This window comes from Salvelinus alpinus, chromosome 1, assembly GCF_045679555.1.
Source record: "Salvelinus alpinus chromosome 1, SLU_Salpinus.1, whole genome shotgun sequence".
NCBI classification, from domain to species: Eukaryota; Metazoa; Chordata; class Actinopteri; order Salmoniformes; family Salmonidae; genus Salvelinus; species Salvelinus alpinus.
Window position 1 is genome coordinate 82,675,428 of NC_092086.1, and position 22,424 is coordinate 82,697,851.

At 42.6% G+C, this 22,424-nt stretch overlaps 1 protein-coding gene across 1 annotated transcript; it reads right to left on the bottom strand.

Annotated features, from left to right (window-relative positions):
• Positions 1–220: 220 nt before the first annotated feature.
• On the bottom strand, positions 221–19,039 carry LOC139531869 (phosphoglycerate kinase-like). The gene is made up of 11 exons (XM_071328797.1): positions 18,799–19,039; positions 11,228–11,278; positions 10,942–11,097; positions 10,588–10,732; positions 4,124–4,227; positions 3,790–3,909; positions 2,520–2,634; positions 2,089–2,268; positions 1,532–1,709; positions 1,112–1,210; positions 221–951 (listed from the first exon to the last, which is right to left on the bottom strand). Exons 1-11 carry the CDS (start codon positions 18,861–18,863, stop codon positions 911–913), a joined length of 1,254 nt encoding a protein of 417 aa, XP_071184898.1. The 5' UTR covers positions 18,864–19,039; the 3' UTR covers positions 221–910.
• Positions 19,040–22,424: the final 3,385 nt, after the last annotated feature.

The following is a 22,424-nucleotide window of genomic DNA, read 5'->3' on the forward strand; positions in this document are numbered from 1 at the left end:
ACCGGTTGACGAGGTAAAAATCTGTCGTTCTGCCCCTGAACAAGGCAGTTAACCCACTGTTCCCCTGTAGGCCATCATTGTAAATAAGAATGTTCTTTATTTAACTAGGCAAGTCAAATAAAGGTTAAATGTAAAAATAAAATGTAGCAGTGTTCAGCATACACACTTATAATTAGCAGTGAAAATGACACTTACGTACAAATAAATACAGTCAAATATATTATATTTTACACCAAGTGTTTTATTCCGTGAGCATCTGCTCAGGTCACATGACTTACAGTAGCTCGACCCCTCTGAAACCCCCACTGGGGAACGACTATCTTACAAGCCACAGGGTCATAAGAAGGATGACTTAACAGGTGGGAGGACATGGTTGAGACAAGGGGGGCAACTGACAGAGCCAACATTTTTTGTGAAGGCTGAGGACAAATATAAAGGTCTAGATAGAGTTACAACACACAATTTTACGCTAGAAGGGTTGTAATACTCCCAGGGCTGGCTGGCTAAACAAGAGTGATGCACACGCAGGCGCTCTTTAACACATGGCACATTCCCAAATTCCTGTATGGTGATAACGACTGTAGCTGCAGCTGACTGGTCTCTGGCCCTCGTCTCCTAGAGAAACACAGCAGGAAGGAACATAAGTGCATGTGAGGGTGGCTTCAGCTACGGACGCCTCCACTTCCTCAGTGATGTAGATATGGGGCAGGTGCAGGAGTGAGGGAGAGCTCATTCCCATTTGAGCCAGCCGTCTGTACAGTAGTAGACTAGAAAGCAGGTGATTTGACGTCTGGGTCACTGGATGGTGGTAGAGGTGCTAATGCAGGGCGGGAGACAGAGCTTTTTCACTTGGGAGCCCAAACTCTGGCGGTTGAATTTGTCTTCACTCCCCTCTCCTCAGTGATAGGGCTTAGGCGCTGCTGAGGGCATCCACACCGGGCAACACTTTACCTGTGGGCAGAAAGGAACGACATGCAATATGGTCACTGCTTTGGAAAAACTCTTCAGCATTACTTCTTTCTAGCCTGCATCCCCTTAGACACTGATTTTGAACTGGGCATAGGTCAAAGGTCAGCGTGACGCCAGTAAGGATTAGACCGTGATCACTCACCCTCCAGAAGCTCCAGGCTGGCTCCGCCTCCTGTGCTGACGTGGCTGACCTTGTCCTCTGTGCCCCATTTGGCGCAGCATGTAGCGGTGTCGCCTCCACCTGGGAATCACCAAGACAACAGGTGGGTAGCATTCAAATCATAGTGATCCTTCACTACTATAGATGTGAGGAAGAAAAGGTGTTTGGCACCATCTGGCAGTGAGAATGATATCAAGAGTGGATGAACCAAAGCTTCCAATCAAAATGGCAGTGCAAGTATAAACTTGAATAAATTATTTTAACATGATGCGCAAGAGCAGGCGTTGTTTAACGAATGATCTCAATCGTATGTGTATTTATTTGCAAAAGTTGGGATTAGGTGCAGGGTCAAATATATGTTTTTTGGTCATTGTATATAAACACAATGGTCGAGGGTCTTACCGATGATTGTGACGCAGCCTGACTTGGTGACCTCCACCACTTTGTCCATCAGGCTCTTGGTTCCTTTGGCGAAGTTCTCAAACTCAAACACACCCACGGGGCCGTTCCACACGATCTGCTTGGCTCTGCCTACAGCCTCAGCGAAGTGCTTGTTGCTCTCTGGTCCACAGTCCAGACCCTGGAGAGAACAGAGAGTGACACAGGGACACAGAGCTCAACCACAGTTTTGTGTGTTGTTGTTGAGGGTATTCATCTCCAATATTTACGTTTAAAAAATCCTAGAATTAATTTGGCTCTCAAAGTGATACAGTATATCAAATTTCTAGCTAGCACAAGAACTATCAGAAAAATTCCCATAAAAACCCTTCAAGAAGACTATAAAACCCGAGCAGTGTTATGTTAATTAGGCATCAAACGGAGGGGAAAAAAAACTAATCAGGTTAGGATCACACTGGATTTTTTCAATAGGAAGCACTTATTTTTGTATTCTGTAACAAAATGTTAAAACGTTTTACGTTGCGTGCCCCAATGAACATGACCTAGGTTGCTCTCCTCACCATCCAGCCTGCAGGGATGCCAGCAGCCACGGTTGCGGTGCCAGTCTGGGCATGCTCGTCAAACTTCTCGGCGGTGATGAAGTCGACGGGGAGGTTGATCTTGACCTTGTTCTTCTCAGCCTTGGCCATCAGCTCCTTGACGATCTTGGCACCCTCATCATCGTACAGGGAGGTGCCGATCTGGCAGAGAGGAGAGGATCACTCATTGTAAGATGTAAACTATAACCGTGATATACACCATAGTCGAACATTAAACAAATGTAACTACGTTGTGCAGAGGCACAAGTGAGTTCTGAGTTATATTCATTTAAATAAATTAGGTTAAAATCCTGATTTAAATATAATTTGCAGAAAAAGGGTGTAACATCTCTCCATTTCTCCCACCCTCCCTACCGCCTTCTCCCCATCTTCCTCCCTCTCTCTGTCCTCACCTCCATGTTGTTGAGGACCTTGAGGAAGGTGAAGGCCATGCCACCACCAATGATCATCTCATTGACCTGGTCCAACATGTTGTTGATCAGCTGAATCTTGTCCTTGACCTTGGCTCTGCACACAACAGACAAACTCTATAAAAACTGTTAAACATAGTAAAACATTGATAGCCCAATAATATGAAGCCCATTTATCTAGAATCCATTATAAAACACTTAATAGGAGTTATAATGCATACGTGGTAAAACATTATGGAAATATTTCTAGTTGAGGAAGATAGTCATATTGGGACAGAAATGTTTGTTGTAGTTGACACTTGTTTCTTTTGTCTAATGAATTTAGTGCTAAATCCTACCATTTGTCATCCATTGTTGAGGGGTTTATCATTAGCCAATTCCTATCAATGTCCTTTGTCACTGGCAGAGGTCCAAAAAGCTGAACTGGGTAAAAATCTTTGAAAATACAGAACTGTGGCAGTGAAAGAACCCGACTGGCTGCACTCAGAGACACTGATTGGACATGGCGGTTGCACAATGCCCAGCTGAAATGGGCTCCAACACTGAGCCAATTTCAACATGTGAGCAATGGTAGTTAGCTGTGTGTGCGCACGCGCACTCTTTAGTTTTCCCACTGTGCTTGGCTATAAAGTGCTCAGTCACAGGAGGTTGGTGGCACCTTAATTGGGGAGGGTGGGCTCGTGGTACTGGCTGGAGCAGAATGAGTAGGATAGTATCAAGTACATCAACCAGTTTGATACCATTCACTTCGTTCCAGCCATTATTAAGAGCGGTCCTCCCCTCAGCAGCCACCACTGTGCTCAGTAGTGGGAAAAGACAGTACTGTCACACAGATTGAGGTATTACACAACACGCTTAAGGTCTTAATTCCTGGACTGCCTTCTGTGAATTTAAAAAATATATATAATAATCCTGCACTTGAGAATGATACTACAACAGCACAAGGCTGATGTATCAACAGAGAAAGAGAGAGAGTGAGTGAATGAGTGGTAGAGAGAATAGAAAGAGAGCAACAGTGAGAAATATTTAAGTGAGGTTGCATGGCTTTCATTGTGCATATAATATTACCAGACCAGTCTATTTTAGCTGGATCAACCAGTTGAAGAGCCAGTCCCCAGTAGTGATACCATAGAAGCAGATGCAGGTCTCTGGGTACTTTATTCTTAACTCATCACAGAGCTATCCCTGCCCCGTTGACAATCAGTGACATGGTAAACTAAAGCATCAAACGGTCCTTTGACCAGTTACTTACCCTCCGAGGATGGCCAGGAAGGGCCTGGCTGGTTTCTCCAGAGCCATGGCAAAGTAGTCAAGCTCCTTCTTCATCAGGAAGCCTGCGGCCTTCTGGGACAGGTTCACTCCAACCATAGAGCTGGGGGAAGAGAAAGAAATAACTTTATATTATTTAATTTTAAAAAATATATATTTCTAGGAGATGACAGGAAGAGACAAAGTATTTTTTAAATGAAAGTATAGGAGAAAGGGATTGGCAATAAGTGATGGCTTCTATTTTTCATTAAAACAGCAGATACCAAAAGATCAGAGTTTATGCTTGACTCCTCCACAGAATGTGTGGTGACCCCTACCTGTGGGCTCTGTGTGCTGTGCCGAAAGCATCGTTGACGTAGACGTCTCCCAGTTTGGACAGAGAGGCTCTGAAGGAATCAATTTGCTCCTGGGTGGCTTTGGTCTAGAAGATAAAGGACAGAATAGACAGGTTACTACCAGCAGGAGCGGTTTACACACCTAGCAGACAGAACTGTATGGCCTATTGTGCAGCAAACAGAGGCCTAATTTATTCATATTGATGACATCAATTAATAAATACTACATGGGAAGATATAAAACAAGCCATTTTCCACATTCATCAATATAGCCCATATCATCTATCCATGTTCATCAACTGTATTAAGGGTTTATAATACATGTCAGAACACATGGTGTGGCACCTAGGAGCGTAGTGATATGAGACAATTCAGAGGCTCAACACACAAGGCACAATTCAAAACCAGGCAGAAGCTGGTGTATTTCTTAAATCAAAAGGTGAGTTATAGAAATGGTCCAAACGTGGTCCAATCATTTGAGCGGTCTTTGTTGTGGCGAATTGGGTGCTGGCAGCTGCAACCTTTTGGGAGGCGAGACTACCTTCCACGGTTGTTAGTCATACATCCTTCTTCCTCTCTGGTTCTGAATCTTTCCCATAATCGTCCCCATATGAAAATGGATTCACTCACCGAGTTTGTGGGTTCCTGGTAGTTGAGCGCATAGCACTCATCCATCTCCCGCTCAGAATCCCACCACCACTCTTCTTCTGCAGTGCACTGGGCCTTCTGCAGTGCACTGGGGTCATACTCAGAGGCATCATGGTTAACACCAACATGTGATGGGCAGGTTTGAGATACTTTATTCTTGTGAGATTTACCAAGAACGTCTGTCTGATTAATCACAGAGATCAAATATGCTTGGGTGTCCGTCTGGCTGTGACCATCTATTGATGTGCTGGTTTGGCAGCTTACATCTTGAGAAACAGCTGAAGACTCCCCAGTCTGGGTTTGTTCTTCTTGACTCTCAGTTACCTGCACCAGTTCTACCACTTTGGCTTGTAGCTCACCCTTCTCCCGCTTCAGGTTCTCAATGCGCTCTCTCTGGACTGTGCATTCTTCATTGAGGTCTTCAATCTCTTCTCTAAGACACCTTTTCTCCTCTTCAGTTTTGCAGAGGAGATCTTGAAAAATCTTTAGCCTCCTCTTCAACTCTTCAGCTTCATCATGTGGAGCACATTTTCTTATAGTTACCCATTTCAAAGTTTGCAGCTCCTGCAAAGTCTCGCTCCAATATTTCTTCAACTTGGCGGCTCGCTGTTGCTCTTTCTGTAGAGCGACTCCTTGTTTCAGCAGGCTTTCTTCAGCCTTCTTCCTTTTCTCAGCTTCGGCAGTTAGCTGAGCCTTCAGCTCATTTGCCCCATTATCTGGCTTGCTGACAGAAACTTGGTCTTCTTGCCCAAACCCAGCCCCTTCTTCCTCAGGGGATTGGATGATTAACTGTCCATTCTCCATGCTGACGATACACTGTAGAGTACCACTATTGGCCAATGCATCCGGTTCTGCTTGCCAGGCCTTTTGGTGCACATCTAGCGCCACATCCATCATGTTATTTAGAGCTTTCCATAGCTCCTTTGACCCTTTATCCATCTCACATCTCTGGACACCTGGTGGTTTCTTCAGGATGTTTAGGAGGAGCTCCCTTTGAGCTTCTGGCAGTACTTCTATGCCTTCTCCCTGCAGCCATGGAACAGTGAGGGGATCTGTCATCCATCCATGAATGTCTGCGATTATTTTGGTGCAAATGTGTGAGCGCTCCGAATTCTCTCATGCACTACACCTCTAGGCCACCAGATAAAGCTGTGCCTGCATTACCTCCACCAGTGTGGCAGAACACTGGGTGTGACATAGGGTTGCAAAGGGTCGGAAACTTTCCGGTAAATGTCCGCAAATTTTCCATGGGAAGTTCAGCTTAAATTCATCATAAGAGTTAGCGTAAAAGAGGGAACCTTTTTTTGTAGGATGCACATAAGGTAATTCTAGGTATTGTGGCATATTTTGGTTAAACTATCCCCAATTCAATGGAATTGCAACCCTCTGCATGCACAGTGCATTCTTCCATCACATGTACAGCTGATTCTCAAGATCTTGCACACTAATAAGATGCTGAGCCCACACTACTACACTGTCTGAGCCAAGGACTACATGCTTTCTGGTAAGTTTTGATTACAATACTGTGTGGGGTGAATATATTTTATGACATACATCATTTTTTGTTAACTAGTAAATAGTAGCCTACAGCAAAATGTGTTTAAATCATTCCTAACTTGTTAGTTTTTGCTACCATGTGGGTTTTAGCTTGCTTGAGCCTGCTAACTGAGGAGGGTTAATTCCCCTGTTTCCATACATGTTTTATTTTAAAATATTTATCTTACAAAGGAGTTGTTTAATCTAACTGCTTAATCATTTATCTGTACATGGAATTGTATTTTTTTATTATCTAATATTTACAGGAAAATGCCACAGGCACTATCTGATTGATGTGTGGAGACATTTCACTGCAGCTAATGTAACAAGCAACCTCTGACAAAAGTCCGTCTACTTCTATTCAAGGTGAAATTGATTAATCAGACACCTTATCGATAGCAACAGCTCATGGTCCTCCTGGAATAAGTTTTTGACTCGATGGGGGAACGTAGTCAGAGAATTGCTGATGAATGTCTTGCTCGAGTTGTGAATGGAACTGGTTCACCTCTGATGCTCACTGGCAATGTGTATTGGAAGAGATTTCTGAATGTTCTTCGCCCAGCATACACCCCTCCAACCAGACATGCTTTATCTACTCATTTGCTGGATCCAGAGTTCAATTGCAGGTCAAGCAAATCATGGAGAAAGCAGACTATTGCAATCATCTCTGATGGGTGGTCAAATGTTCGTGGGCAAGGAATAATTAACTACATCTCCCCTCCTCAACCAGTATTCTACAAGAGCACAGACAAGGGACAACAGACACACCGGTCTCTACATTGCAGATAAGCTGAAGGCAGTCATGAATGACCTTGGACCACAGAAGGTATTTGCACTGGTGACAGACAATGCTGCGAACATGAAGGCTGCTTGGTCTGAAGTGGAGACATCCTGCCCTCACATCACACCCATTGGCTGTGCTGTTCATACATTGAATCTGCTCCTCAAGGACATCATGGCACTGAAAACAATGGATACACTCTACAAGAGAGTCAAGGAAATGATTAGGTATGCGAAGGGTCATCATGTTAAAGCAGCAATCTACCTCACCAAACAAAGTGAGAAGAATAAGAGCACCGCCTTGAAGCTGCCCAGCAACACCCGTTGGGGTGGTATTGTCATCATGTTTGACAGTCTCCTGGAGGGGAAGGAGTCTCTCCAAGAAATGGCCATATCAGTCTGCCGATATGGCCAGCCCCATCAAGAGGATCCTCCTGGATGATGTATTTTGGGAGAGAGTGGTAAGCAGCCTGAAATCTATAGCAGTAGCCATTGCATGGATTGAGGGAGACAATGCCATCCTGTCTGCTTGCAGATGTAAGAGAAGAAATCCATACTGCCCTGCCCACTTCACTGTTGCTCCAAGCAGAGGAAACTGCAGTTCTGAAATACATCAAAAAGTGTGAAGACTTCTGCCTGAAGCCCATACACGCCGCAGCGTACATGTTGGACCCCAAGTATGCTAGCAAGAGCATCCTGTCTGGTGCAGAGATCAACAAGGCCCATGGTGTCATCACTACAGTATCTCGCCACCTTTGCCTGGATGAGGGCAAGATTCTTGGCAGTCTGGCGAAGTACACTTCCAAGCACAGGCTTTGGGATGGATGCAATAAGGAGATGCAATAAGGCAGTCGTGCCAACATATCTCATCAACCACCTGGTGGAAGGGACTTTGTGGATCTGAGGCTCTTTCCCCTGTTGCCGCCATCATCCTCCAAATCCCACCAACATCAGCCGCCTCAGAGCGCAACTGGTCCTTGTTTGGAAACACAACAGGCTGACCAATACAAGATTTGAAAAATTGGTGGCCATCCGGGCAAATTTGAGGCTTTTTGAGCCTGACAACGAGCCATCCTCAACAAGGTTGGAAAGTGACAGTGAAGATGAGGCCTCAGTCTGATGTTCAAGAGGTGGACATTGAGGTCCGGGGAGAAGACATGGACGCCTGAGAGGAAGACAACCAAAGCTTTAGTTTCTAGGCTTTCAATTTACAGATGTATGTTGAAAACATTTTTGGGAGATGCGATGGATCACTGGGGATTATTCAATATTCCCTTTCTTTTGTTGTTCAGTGAAATCATCCCATGTGAAGAGTCAACTCATTTGATTAAAGTTCAATTCATAACTAAATTGTTTTTTTATTTATATTGGAAGGATTTAATCATTTGCAATTATGTCTACTTATGATAAGGTAAAAGGTTTATGTTTCGGTCTCCATATGATATGGTAAATATATCCAATGTAAAAAACATCTACATTGAAATGGTATTAATATTAATTTGCATATATTCCCGTTAACTCCCACAGAAAGTTTCCACCTCTGAATATTCCCCAAAATGTGCAACCCTAGTGTGACATAGAAAAGTAGTGATGCAAGACAATTCAGAAGCTCACACACGCCACAGAATAAAAGGTACCAAATAAAAGGTGGTTTACACAAATGGTCAAACGCTGGGCTCCACTTAGAGCATTAGTGAACATTAGCGCTGAGCGATTAACCGAAATGTGTTATTTTCTGTAGCGATAAATCAGATCAAGCCTGAACTGTGCATGTAGTAGGATGTTGTACTTTCCAACAGGCCAATATTCTACAGTTTAGCACAACAAAAAAAGTGGTAATTATTTACAATGACCATAATCCATTTCACACGCGCCTACTTGTGGATCACTGAGCTATAATACCAACGGTGTGGAGCAGGCACAGAGATTGAGAGAATGTGTGATCGAGAGGGATAGAAAGCAGTTGCTTCGCGAGGCATCTCCCTGAAAATATATTATCTTCAGTGATTGATAGTTGGTATTCAGCAGTACTTTGAATTACTACTAAAATTGTTATTTTGTTAGACAACATAGGTAGCAGCTGTATAGATATGAGATGACTTGGAATGAATAAAATATTAGTTTTATTTGACTTAAGTAAATTACGGTTATTAAGTGATAAGCGGTTATGGGACGTCACTACCGTTCATTAAATGTTTTAAAACGTATATTAATTGTTTTATTCTGTGACAGCATTCAGCCCAAATAATGCATAGTGCATTTAATGTCAAAAATAATAATTGAACACCGTAATTTGGTAATAATCGAACCAACCTCAAAAAAAGCTCTAATCACTCAGCACAACTGAACATTAACTCAAAGGGGAAGTTCTGTATTTTACAACCTAATATTAATGTTAGAGGGTCCCTCCCTCTGAAAGTAGTCTATGGGCCAGAAGACTGTAAACCCATGGTTCGGTTTTCTTTGAACAGCCAATTCTAAATAGTGTATCTATAAGAGCATGTGGTGAATATACTGCAGTGATGCCAGGGGAGTGGACTGCATGACAAGGGTACTGTAAGTACTTTATAATCAGGTTCCTACTGACCTTTAACAGCAAAGTTCTTGACTCTTTCACAGAAAGGTCACAGAAAGGTCATGGCTGATCTATGGTGTCCCATCCAAATGCCAGGCGGTGGCACTAGTACAGTTCAACCAGGTCATCATAGAACTTGCCCTTAACCACAGACCTGGGATCGGATTACACCATCCCCCAATCCTATCCTCAAGCATTAGATGAATGAAAAAGATCTGACCCCGAATCAGCGGTTAGGGGTAACATCTAGACTTACCTACTCTGTCGCCTGCCACCCCCTAGCCATCGAGGGATCTTGTGAAAGGTCGACAGCTACCCCCCTTCCCAATCTCCTCCCTCCTCTAAGGGTTGCATACCAGCCAGGGCTCACAAGACAAGAAAAGCAAAACGCTAGACCCGAGACAACCCACTACCCTTCACTCAAATGTCAGCAGGTCAGGGCTGCATCTCGGGTAAAGGAGAGGAGATGGAGTAGAGGGAGAAGTAGAAGTAGAATCCTGGCCATTGATACAGGCAGGCACAGATACTACAGGAAACTCATCCTATAAACCTATGCATTTACATAATACTCTCAGTGGTGCAACCTTAAGAGCTGCTAACAGTTTTAGTATGGATGTACTCAGTGACGCAGTAATTTGTGGCTGTACTCCTCAAACAGATGAGACGCCATTTTCTGTACCCTGGACTCCAAATGACAAAATCCCTGCTTTTCAGGTCAGATGGCTGACTGGTGTCTCATTATTTTGCAGCTTGGCTTTATTTTCTTCTCTGCGATGCCTTTAGCAGCTCTGCTGACACCAACACCACAGGAGTGACAGTTGCAGATTGGGCCTCTGCAGGGTAGGAGCCCTCATTTTATGTAAATAGAAAGGGCCTCTGGGAATGGCTACTGCAGTCGTTGACTAACCTTGTTTCCGGAGGCGTCCTTGCCCTTGCCCTCCTCTGCAACGTGGAACCGCAGGTTCTCCAGGAGGATGACTGAACCGGCGGCAGGGTCGGCACAGGCCTTCTCTACGTCGGGACCTACGCAGTCCTTCATGAAGTGCACGTCCCTGAGAATGGGTGCAACACATGCACGATTGAGTACTTTATTCAGATACCTCACTGAAACAGTCAGTTGAGAGAACCAAAGTGTGTCAATAGAGATCATACCAATTCATTCATTGGTACAACTCAGTCAATGGCACAGTAACACACATACAAGAGTTATATTTGACTCGCAGCATGGTAATAGCCATCTATGCCACGAGGTCTCACTCACTTGCCCAGCAGGCTCTTGAGCTCGGCAGCCACAGGCTTCAGGGAGAATTTGTCAGGCATGGGGTTCCCATCAGGACGACCCAAGTGGCTCATCAGCACCACAGCCTTGGCCCCATGGTCAAGACAGTGCTTGATGGTGGGGACAGCAGCCTTGATCCTGGAATACACAGGCACACAGTATGAGCAAAGGCTGGAATCGGGCTCCTATAGAATGAATTAGTAGCACTTGGTCTAATCATGTGCATTACTTACTGAAGATGATAAAATGAAAACAAGCTCATTATTACCTCTGGTTGTTCGTTATGTTATGGTCCTTCATTGGCACATTGAAATCAACCCTGCAAAAGACATTTATAACATTCAGCTTTGGGCACAGTAATAATAAATGTTTTGAGCATTATAAAATGTATGGTTGAAAAGGAAGGGTATATTACTGGAAACTTTAAGTTTACCAGTAAACTACTAGAATTTTGGTATCTTTTAAGGATTTTATGTAACCTATCACAAGATAGGTGGCCCTTTTGGGTGTCTAATCAGCTCTGGCCCTCTGTGTGGCCTTATCACATGTAAAATATGAAATAATTGAATACATTAAAATGAAAAAAATAGACCGACTAAGCTGTAAAACATTATCCTAAATATAAATAAGCTTAGTAAATACCATGGGCGTTAAATGAGGGTTTCAGAATGAAATATCCCTTATATATTTTTTACTAACATTTATTTAACCGTGTCAATATGTATTTGTCGCCAATGTTTGTGTCAAACTGGTGGCAGTTGTCAAAAAAAGTAAATAGCTGAAAGAGTTGGAGATAATTGAAAATAATGCCATTGTTGATTAGATGTTCCCTCAAACCATATTGTCTATCTACTAGAAACTCATGAACAGACACATACTTTATAATAGAACACTATATAAAAAATAAAAAAAGTTATTCAAGTATAAATGACCAAACTTACGATAGATTTTCTTATAAGAACCAAAATTACTGAAAATTCTGGTAAATTACCGGTGGCTTTGCAACCGTTATAAAACGTGTCCATGACACTGGGCTTAGTATTGAAAGGAAATTATTCAACAGCCAAACACTTTCCTGTATGACACACAGTGACATGAGCACATGCTGCATCCCTCATTCTCCTGCCCATTACCTAACTCCATCCCCCTCTCGGTTTCTCCTCCGGCCCACTTGATGCAGTGAAGTGCAGGATCAGGCAATGTGTGCCACAACCGTACTCTATTGTACTAGAACCCTACGGTCAGCATAGGGGAAGAATGACACTGCTATGGAATGCCTTTGTTAGCAATGACCCCTTCAATGGGTAAATGGGAACACAATTCACAGCCACACTAGTGATGCCCTTGTAATAGGCTACCATTTGTTTAACCCGCACCTTACACTACAGGGCCGTAAAGGAAGGTGTTTTATACGAGGGATAAAAGACTGGAGGTGGAGCAAGGATATGCAGAATAAGGCCAGCACACTGGCTGCTTGACAGGCTTGGCACAGGCCTGCCAGACTGTTCGCTCTACCACAGCAAAGTCTCCATAACAGCCCAAGGTCCTGACAGTCAGTCACAGTTTGTCCTATTCTGCACAAGTAAGTAATGCCGCTTCATAGAAGTAGGCTGTACATAGACAAATATGCATGTTATGGCAAGCCCAGGATGGAATGTGATGAGATATTTTCATACTAGTTTGTCTACCCCAGGGTTTCCCAAACTCAGTCCTGGGGCCACTGCTGGGTCCACATTTTGGTTTTTACTCTAGCACTACACAGTTTGATTAAGGGTTGGTTATTTGAATCAGCTGTGTAGTGCACTCAAGGGGGAGTCTTAGGACAGAGTTTGGGAAACCCTGGTCTACCCTCGCTTTTAGTCATCTGTGCTGATAGGTGTGTGGATTTGACCTTGAATGCATCTCCTGCAGTCATCATGGGTACATGGAGCTGGGGACTCCAGGATGCCCTATGACATTTAAAAGTGGGTGTCGTTTTTCAGTGTACTGAAGCACCCCTTGGAGTCACACAGGACAACAATATCTGAGCAAATGCCATCAGCTAAAATGGATAGGATGGTGTTTATAAGATTAACTAGCTAATTGAATATAAATACAGTAGTGTATCCTCAGCTTAGAGATTTGTACTTACTCGGATATCATCTTAATGAATAATAAAAACAGTTAAAAATGGTTGCAATTAACATTTTAGGGATGCTTGCATCCATTCTGCATCACTCCTATGGCACGTAATTGGTTTGAATAGGGAAAACGTGAGACGACAACTGCCTGTGTTCTGTCACGAGTGGTGGCATGCATCACCTGCTGAAGTACCCAAAATATACCTATTAAAAATGTCAACTAGTAAGACCATTATTACTGTTCCAGCTGGCTGATATGCGTTATTAGGTAGGTAATGTTAAGTGTGACACAGAAATTTTAGACCAAGCTTTACTTGGCGATACGTCCTCAATTCCCAACTTGGAAGATAACACGTCTTCTAAACTCCCATGTCTAGTTGCAGGGGGTTCGTTTGAATTTTTTAATTAAATACATTTGCGCCAAGACGTAATCCAACGATGTGTACGCACTTTCGACTTTGGGGTGGAAACCAATAATGAATATAAACCCTGGATTGCTGATGCTATATATTGGCCTTTCAGAGGCTTTGAAGACACGGTCGGACATATTCACAGTCCTCCATAGGAATGAATGGAATTCCGTATTTCAATTAAATGTTTAAAGGACATTATAAAAACAATTTTATTTAAGTGTGTTTTGTTGTTGTTCAGACAGTAACATAAGTAATCAAAATTCATTACTTATTTTTTTATTTGTATTTTATGTTCACATAATATAAATTTAAAAAGTACGCATTAATGTGTCTATAATAGACCAAACGTGTCATTTTTTTTTATGTAGACAAATAATTTCTATAGCTTCCAAAATATATATTTTTTCCCACAGTGGGGGAGGTCAAGATGGAGGTGTCTTCAACACAGCACCATTTGAACACCGCAATCTCTATTGCACGCCACACTTCCCTTTCCCACCTAGACAAAAGAAAAACCTATGTGAGAATGCTGTTCATTGACTACAGCTCAGCATTCAACACCATAGTTCCCTCCAAGCTCATCACTAAAGTAAAGGCCCTTGGATTAAACACCTGCCTCTACAACTGGACTTCCTGATGGGCCGCCACAAGGCGGTGAGGGTAGGCAACAACACATCCGCCACGCTAACCCTCAACACAGGGGCGCATGCTTAGTCCCCTCCTGTACTCCCTGTTCACCCACGATTGGGTGGACGTGCACGACTCCAACACAATCATTCAATTTGCCAACGACATAACGGTGGTAGGCCTGATCACCGACGACGATGAGACTGCAGGGGAGGTGCGAGCACGCCCCCATTCACATCAACAGGGATGTAGTGGACCAGGCAGAGAGCTTCAAGTTCCTCAGCATCCACATTACTGAAGACCTATAAGATCCACACTATAGGTCTTTACCCATCCAAAAAGTTGGACCCGTTCCGAAATGGCCCTGGGGCTTCCCCACCCGGACATGCATAAAAAAAAATAATAATAATATAGAGACACGTTCCAAACAGACCCGAGGACAACTAGACCCGTTCCGTATGAGCCTGGTTGGATCCAGAACCAGTCCGAGTGAGGGAAGCAGCATAATTTTTTTTTGTCACTTTATTAACCGGAGCTGATGAAGCAGGAGGGAGAGGGGTGCCGCTCTAGCAAGTAGGGGAGGGGCTGTACTGTGAGCGAGTGACATGGGAGCAGGGAAGAGGGAGGGAGGGAGAGACAGAAACCAACCAAGCCGACTCACACTCTAGTTGACTTTTTTAACCTTTATTTAAGGTAGCCTAGTGTCATAGCTGCCATAGCTAGGTTATTTATCATCATCAACTATGATTACGTAATACCCGTCTTGGACTGCTATGAACCAGGAGAAGCAAGTTAAACTAGCTAATGTTAGCTAGCCAGGCTAACTGAGGCTGCAGTATAGCCTACAGTTACAAATAACTTCATTAAAATATTTAGTAGCAGCCTGCCTAATGTTGGCTCTTGGTCGTTGTACCCCATCCTTCTCCTTTTTGTACTGACTCTCTTGCACTGGCTCTATGCACACTCACTGGACTCAACCCACACATACTACACTGACACTCTAACAAAGACATACATATTGGCGCCACACACACACTGCTGCTACTCCGTTTATTATCTATCCTGATTGCCTAGTCACTTTTATCCCTACCTACATGTTACCTCAATCACCTCGTACCCCCAGTAGGTACCAGTAGTCCTTTTATATAGCCTTGTTAATGTTATTTTATTGTGTTACCCTTTCCTTGTGCTAATTTTCACTTTGCATTGTTGGGAAAGGGCTCGTAAGTAAGCGTTTCAGCGAAAAGTGTATTGTGTAATTGGCACATGTGACAAATAAAATGCGATTCGATTTTGTCCCTACCGATGTGAAGCTAGCCATGATAACAAATTAGCCACAATAGTGGAATTTGCAGTTCACCTTCAAAAAAGGCCCTTATTGAAAGTGATACAAATAATGGAATCATGCCATATTTGGACTAGATAACGCTGATTGGAATGCTGCTACATAATTTAAAATTAAACACAATAGTTTGATAAACAGAAGAAACAAAATCCCACTGGATGTATTAGACTGCATAATTGCATTGGGGGAATACTTGTATGCACTGTATAGCCTTACCTATGATTTCCCACATTCAAAGTCCTGCAATAAGAGCTAAGAAGCTAATATGTGTGTTAACTCTTGAGAATTGTGTTCTGTTGGTGTCACCGATTAGGCCGATTCCCCGTTTCATGGGTGCACAATCTATAGGTTGCCCCCAATTCAATTCGTTTTTTTAAAACAAATTATGTAACATTCCAACATTGTTTAGCATTATCTAATCCAAATATGTAATGATTTCACTATTTGTATCCGTTTGCATCACTTTCAATTAGGGACTTATTTTGAAGGCGAACCACAAATTCCACACATGGAGGATGACAGCTGCCAGTGACCATAGCAACAGAGTAAAAAAATATATAATTAACGTGTGAAAAGTGAACTATAACCACAAAAAGTACAGTAGGAAGACAGGCTAAAACGGCTTATTCAATAGAAATCGGAGATCACACCTTTAGGCGATGTCATGGCATTGTTGGCTAGCTAAGCGCATGCACGTCATCAGGTCTAACAGTCGTCTCGCGCCGAACTGCCCATGTGCGGGCCATCAAATCAAAGGCACTCCTTCGATATGGAGTAGTTTGACGAAAATGTGTCCGTTTGTCACTTTCACGAGGTTGGAGTAATAACATGTCCAACTATTTAAGACTTTGGCTCGAATCTAGGTTGTGCCTTTAGATTTCTAGATAATGTACAACTAAGGAAGATTTTTTCACTTCTCTCATTGTCTTCTCAAACCCCGGCCTGGTCTGTTTCGCAAGCGTTTGCGGAAGTCTTGCAATGTTGCGCCTCTGGGTTTCGAAACTCTGTACAATAACACCATAAGCATGTATAAAACGTATTTACAATCAATAGAAATGATTAACCCAAAAATAGTTCAGAAATAAATAATTAGCATTGTTAGACATGACTGTAAATCTATAATGTTAGCCAGCTAACTACCTAGCTAGAGTGGCAAGCTTGGAATTGGTCACATGTAATTAGTTTATAAATAATACATAAACAAAAAACTTGAAATCCCAATGGATGTATTAGACTGCATAATTTAATTGGGGGTATACTTATATGCACTGTACAGCCTTATATGGATTGTGCACCCATGAAATGGGGTATCAGCATATTCAGTGACACACACGGGGGATGAAGAGTTTACACACATATTGTCTTAGTTCTTATTGCAGGACTTTGACTGTGGGAAATCACCTTCCCAGTCAGCCTATTGTGCATATTGAATATTCAAATTGCACTGTACAGCCTAACCTATGGACAATGCACCCCATGAAATAGACTAACAGCTTACTCAGTGACACCCACAGAACACAATTCAAGAGTTTAAACAAATATTACCCCGGAAATAGAAAACAATGATTTGTATTGTTAGACGTGACTCTGTAAACCTATAATGTTAGCCAGCTAACTATACTAAACAAAAATATTAAATGCAACATATAAAGTGTTGCATCTTTCATGAGCTAAAATAAAAGATCCCAGAAATGTTCCATAGTCACAAAAAGCTTGTTTCGCTCCAATTTTGTACACAAATGTTTACATCCCTGTTAGTGAGCATTTCTACTTTTCCCAGATAATCCAGCCACCTGAAAGGTGTGGCATATCAAGAAGCTGATTAAACAGCATGATCATTACACAAGTGCATCTTGTGCTGGGGACAATAAAAGGCCACTAAAATGTGCTGTTTTGTCACAACACAATGCCACAGAGGTCTCCAGTTGAGGAAGTGTGCAATTGGCATGCTGACTAAAGGAATGTCCACCCCACCAGAGCTGTTGTCAGATAATGTAATATTAATTTCTCTACCATAAGCCGTCATGTGGGCAAGCGGTTTGCTGATGTCAACGTTGTGAACAGAGTGCCCAATGGTGGCGGTATGGTTTTGGTATGGGCAGGCATAAGCTATGGAGCATGAACACAATTGATTTTATTGATGGAAATTTGAATGCACAGAGGTACTGTGACAAGATCCTGAGGTTCATTGTCGTGCCATTCATCTGCCGCCATCACCTCATGTTTCGGCATGATAATGCACGGTCCCATGTCACAGGGCTCTGTACACAATTCTTGGAAGCTGAAAATGTCCCTGTTTTTTTTCAATGCATGTTTGGGATGCTCTGGAACAACATGTAACACAGCGTGTTCCAGTTCCCACCAATATCCAGCAACTTTGCACGGCCATTGAAAAGGAGTGGGACAACATTCCACAGGGCATATTCAACAGTCTGATCAACTCTATGCAAAAGGATATGTGTCGCACTGCATGAGGCAAATGGTGGTCACATCAGATACTAACTGGTTCTGATCCATGTCCCTGACCAACAGATGCATATCTGTATTCCCAGTAAAGTGAAATCCATAGATTAGGGCCTAATTAATTTATTTAAATTGACCGATTTCCTTATAAAACGGTAACTCAGTAAAATCTTTGAAATTGTTGCGTTTATATTTTTGTTCAGTATAGCTAGCTAGAGTGGCAAGCTAGGTGATGTCACATTGTGGCCTACATGCTGACTGCACATGCATCGCCGGTTTTCAGTAGTTACAACAGCCACAAGGTCAAAATTGGCTATATGATAAGAATTCATTTAAACAAAAATGTCCTTTGTTCTATATTTAAGGTTAGGGTTTGGCAGAAGGTTAGCAGTGTGGTTAAGGTTAGGTCTAAAATAAGATTTGAAATAAACGGAATTTATGACTTTGTGGCTATGGTAACTAGTGAGCACCCTTATCACCACGAAGAAACACTAATAACGGTCTGACTAGGCGACATTTTTAAAAGCCAACCAAATATATATTTTAACTGCAATGAAGTTCAATGTAGCTTTTCGATAACAATGTATCGTGAATGTTTCCGAAGCTAAAGTATCAAGCGTCTCTCAGTTCCTGTCTTGTTACGAATCACAGTGCGATGTCCAATGCTGCGTTCATGACAACTGCGAACTTGGGAAAAACGATTTCCTTAGTCGGAATTCGTTAACAGTCATCCACCTCAGAATTACAAGTCGGAAACTCGGGCATATTTCTAGAACTCAGACCTGAAGATCACTGATTTGACCTCGTTTTGTCCCCCAGTTGTCTTGAAAGCACCAATAACCCCCTTTCCGATGGCTCAATTCGAACTCACCTCATGATCACGCGCTTCCCCTTCACGTCCACCTTGTCCAGGGTGAGTTTATTTGACAGCGACATTTTGGATATTTTAGTTGCACCTGCTTTTCTGCCTTTACCTCACTCTGCTGATGGGTAGTTCCCGAATGAAATCACATTTGCGCAGCGAGGAAGCACTTCGGGTGGGCGGGACGTTACACGCCTATCCACGGTGTATTGGTCCAAAGCTAGTACGGAACTGCTGCATCAGCACTGCCATTGGGTTATGCCAGTGCCAGTCATATGAGCCATGTCCTCCATTTAAAGCTCAATTTAACGGGAAACGGCGTGTGACGAAAGTCACGTAACGTTTTCCTCGAAGACTATTTTTATTATTTAAAAATAAAATACAATACAAATAATTGTAAAACAATTAAAAATATACAATATAGAAAAACAAAGAGTATGCAAACATTGCAAACAGCCAGGGGAATACAAACAATACATTATATGAAGACCTTGTAAAAAGTACAAACATTTACATTTTGTATTGCTTTTTTTTATGAGAATATTTTTTTAAATATATTGTTGAATTTCATTCTCACAAATAATAAAGAGGTTTATTACTAAAATGTAACTTATGAATATGGAATTTAGCAAAAATAACAATGAAGTTTAATAAGAAGAAAGGCTTTGCATAGTCTTTGCTATATTTTGTAAAACCAAATATCACATTTTCAAGTAGAAGGGCAAATTAGCATGTATATGATCAACAGATATCTTGTCACAGCTTCTTGTTACTTTGTTAGTACTTACTCGTAGCTCAAAGTAGCCTATGGCTTTTTTACTTATAATAGCTAATAAAGTCAGACACTACTTCTATGATAAGAGAAATACCAAAATAAATGTAAAACAGCCTCCGGTTGTTCATTACAGAATGTACGAGAAACAATATATTTTTCAAACGTTTTGAGATAATGTTCAGTAGGATACCCTATATCTTAAAACGTTTGAAAAAGATCCACTTGTGGATTAATTTATATGAAAGTTATTTAATCGTATTAGTTCAAAGAAACTTCTGAGAAAGAGACCAGACATTTTTCAAATTAATATTTATTAAAATGTCATTCCAGAAAGATATGACATATGGCACTTTAAACAACATCGCATTGAAATAAGGCATTCTGCTCGAAGTGGCGCTTTCCAGACAACTGAGGTTCTGGAACAGACTTTGAGGTACGTTTGCTCCAGTTTGGTTGGTGTGGCTTGACGCAACGAGTGACGTGTTTAAAGGGTAGCGCCCATGCTAACAGCGTTAGCTGTTCAGTGGGTTGATGTAAGATGTTGTGGGTTGATGTAAGATGTTTTGCGATTGCAAAGACTTGGCTCTAGTTTTTCGATTGACAGCCGTCTTGAACAAATATGCATCTCCAAACAGAACATGGGTACATCTGCTGAAGGAAACTACTACTAGTAAGTGCTAGGTAAGTGCTAACTTTCTAAGTCACAAGTCATCACAAGCTGGCGTTAGTTTCATCTTACTGTTAAGGGGTCTGCTTCTTGTTATTTTGTTAGTACTTACTCTTAGCTTAAAGTAGCCCCATGGCTTTTTAAAACTTATAATAACTAATAAAGTCAGACACTACTTCTATGATATAATGGCTGTCCGCAAACCAACGTTAAAGCTGCATGCCGCCACCTACTGTGCTGGAGTGTGTGGTCAATCACTATTTACAACATTTCTAAACCCTCCTACCCTAACTCAGTCCTTCTGAGAAAATAAAAAAACAGCCCTACTAACTTCTAATACACCCTTCCCCAAATCCCTTCCAAACCCGTCCAATCTCAATGACCCTACACTTCAATCTTTCCCTCTATTCAACAATAAAACAGTACATGCTCCACCGTTTCATCGACCATACACAAACCAGTCACATGCTTGCCAACCAGATGTAATGACGAGTTCAATGTCCTAAGCGCAATCGGGCAAACATCACCTCTTCCTTCCTAATCTGACCTTTGAATCTTGGTCCACCGATATTTCTTTGGAGGGCATATAAACTCAGCAAAAAAAATAAACGTCCCTTTTTCAGGACCCTGACTTTCAAAGATAATTTGTAAAAATCAAAATAACTTCACAGATCTTCATTGTAAAGGGTTTGAACAGTCATTAAGACACTAAAAGCTTACAGATGGTAGGCAATTAAGATCACAGTTATGAAGACTTAGGACACTAAAGAGGTCTTTATACTGACTCTGAAAAACACCAAAAGAAAGATGCCCAGGGTCCCTGCTCATCTGCGTGAACGTGCCTTAGGCATGCTGCAAGGAGGCATGAGGACTGCAGATGTGGCCAGGGCAATAAATTGCAATGTCCGTACTGTGAGACGCCTAAGACAGCGCTACAGGGAGACAGGACGGATAGCTGATTGTCTTCGCAGTGGCAGACCACGTGTAACAACACCTGCACAGGATCGGTACATCCGAACATCACACCTGCAGGAAAGGTACAGGATGGCAACAACAACTGTCCGAGTTACACCAGGAATGCACAATCCCTCCATCAGTGCTCAGACTGTCCGCAATAGGCTGAGAGAGGCTGGACTGAGGGCTTGTAGGCCGATTGTAAGGCAGCTCCTCACCAGACATCACCGGCAACAACGTCGCGTATGGGCACAAACTCACCGTCGCTGGACCAGACAGGACTGGTAAAAAGTACTCTTCACTGACGAGTCGCGGTTTTGTCTCACCAGGGTTGATGGTCGGATTCGCACCTATCGTCGAAGGAATAAGCGTTACACCGAGAACTGTACTCTGGAGCTGGATCGATTTGGAGGTGGAGGGTCACAGCATCATCGGACTGACCTTGTTGTCATTACAGGCAATCTCAACGCTGTGCGTTATAGGGAAGACATCCTCCTCCCTCATGTGGTACCTTTCCTGCAGGCTCATCCTGACATGACCCTCCAGCATGTCAATGCCACCAGCCATATGGCTCGTTCTGTGCGGGATTTCCCGCAAGACAGGAATGTCAGTGTTCTGCCATGGCCAGCAAAGATCCCGGATCTCAATCCCATTGAGCACGTCTGGGACCTGTTGAATCAGAGGGTGAGGGCTAGGACCATTCCCCCCAGAAATGTCTGGGAACTCGCAGGTGCCTTGGTGGAAGAGTGGGGTAACATCTCACAGCAAGAACTGGCAAATCTGGTGCAGTCCATGAGGAGGAGATGCACTGCAGTACTTAATGCAGCTGGTGGCCACACCAGATACTGACTGTTACTTGTGATTTTGACCCCCCTTTGTTCAGGGACACATTATTCCTATTCTGTTAGTCACATGTCTGTGGAACTTGTTCAGTTTGTCTGTTGTTGAATCTTGTTATGTTCATACAAATACTTACACATTTTAAGTTTGCTGAAAATAAATGCAGTTGACAGTGAGAGGATGTTTCTTTTTTTGCTGAGTTTACATGCCAGCCCTTGTGCTCAAAGTCCCATTTCTTCTGCCACACATCTATCAAAATGGCTTTGATCTTACCTCTAACCAGTGGAACACTGATATCAATTACATCTAGTTTCAAAGCTCTTTTGGCTAATTGGTCTACAATTTCATTCCCTTCCACACCCGAATGATCTGGGATCCAGCAGAATCTCACTAATACAC

What these genes read in the sequence shown, in the direction of transcription:
- LOC139531869 (XM_071328797.1), bottom strand. Translation starts at nt 18,863, where the DNA reads ATGTCGCTGTCAAATAAACTCACCCTGGACAAGGTGGACGTGAAGGGG. An exon ending in GCATCCCTGCAGGCTGGATG is followed by an intron (nt 1,710 to 2,088) that starts GTGAGGAGAGCA and finishes TGTTCTCTCCAG; the next exon opens with GGTCTGGACTGTGGACCAGA. An exon ending in AGGCTGCGTCACAATCATCG is followed by an intron (nt 1,211 to 1,531) that starts GTAAGACCCTCG and finishes GGTGATTCCCAG; the next exon opens with GTGGAGGCGACACCGCTACA.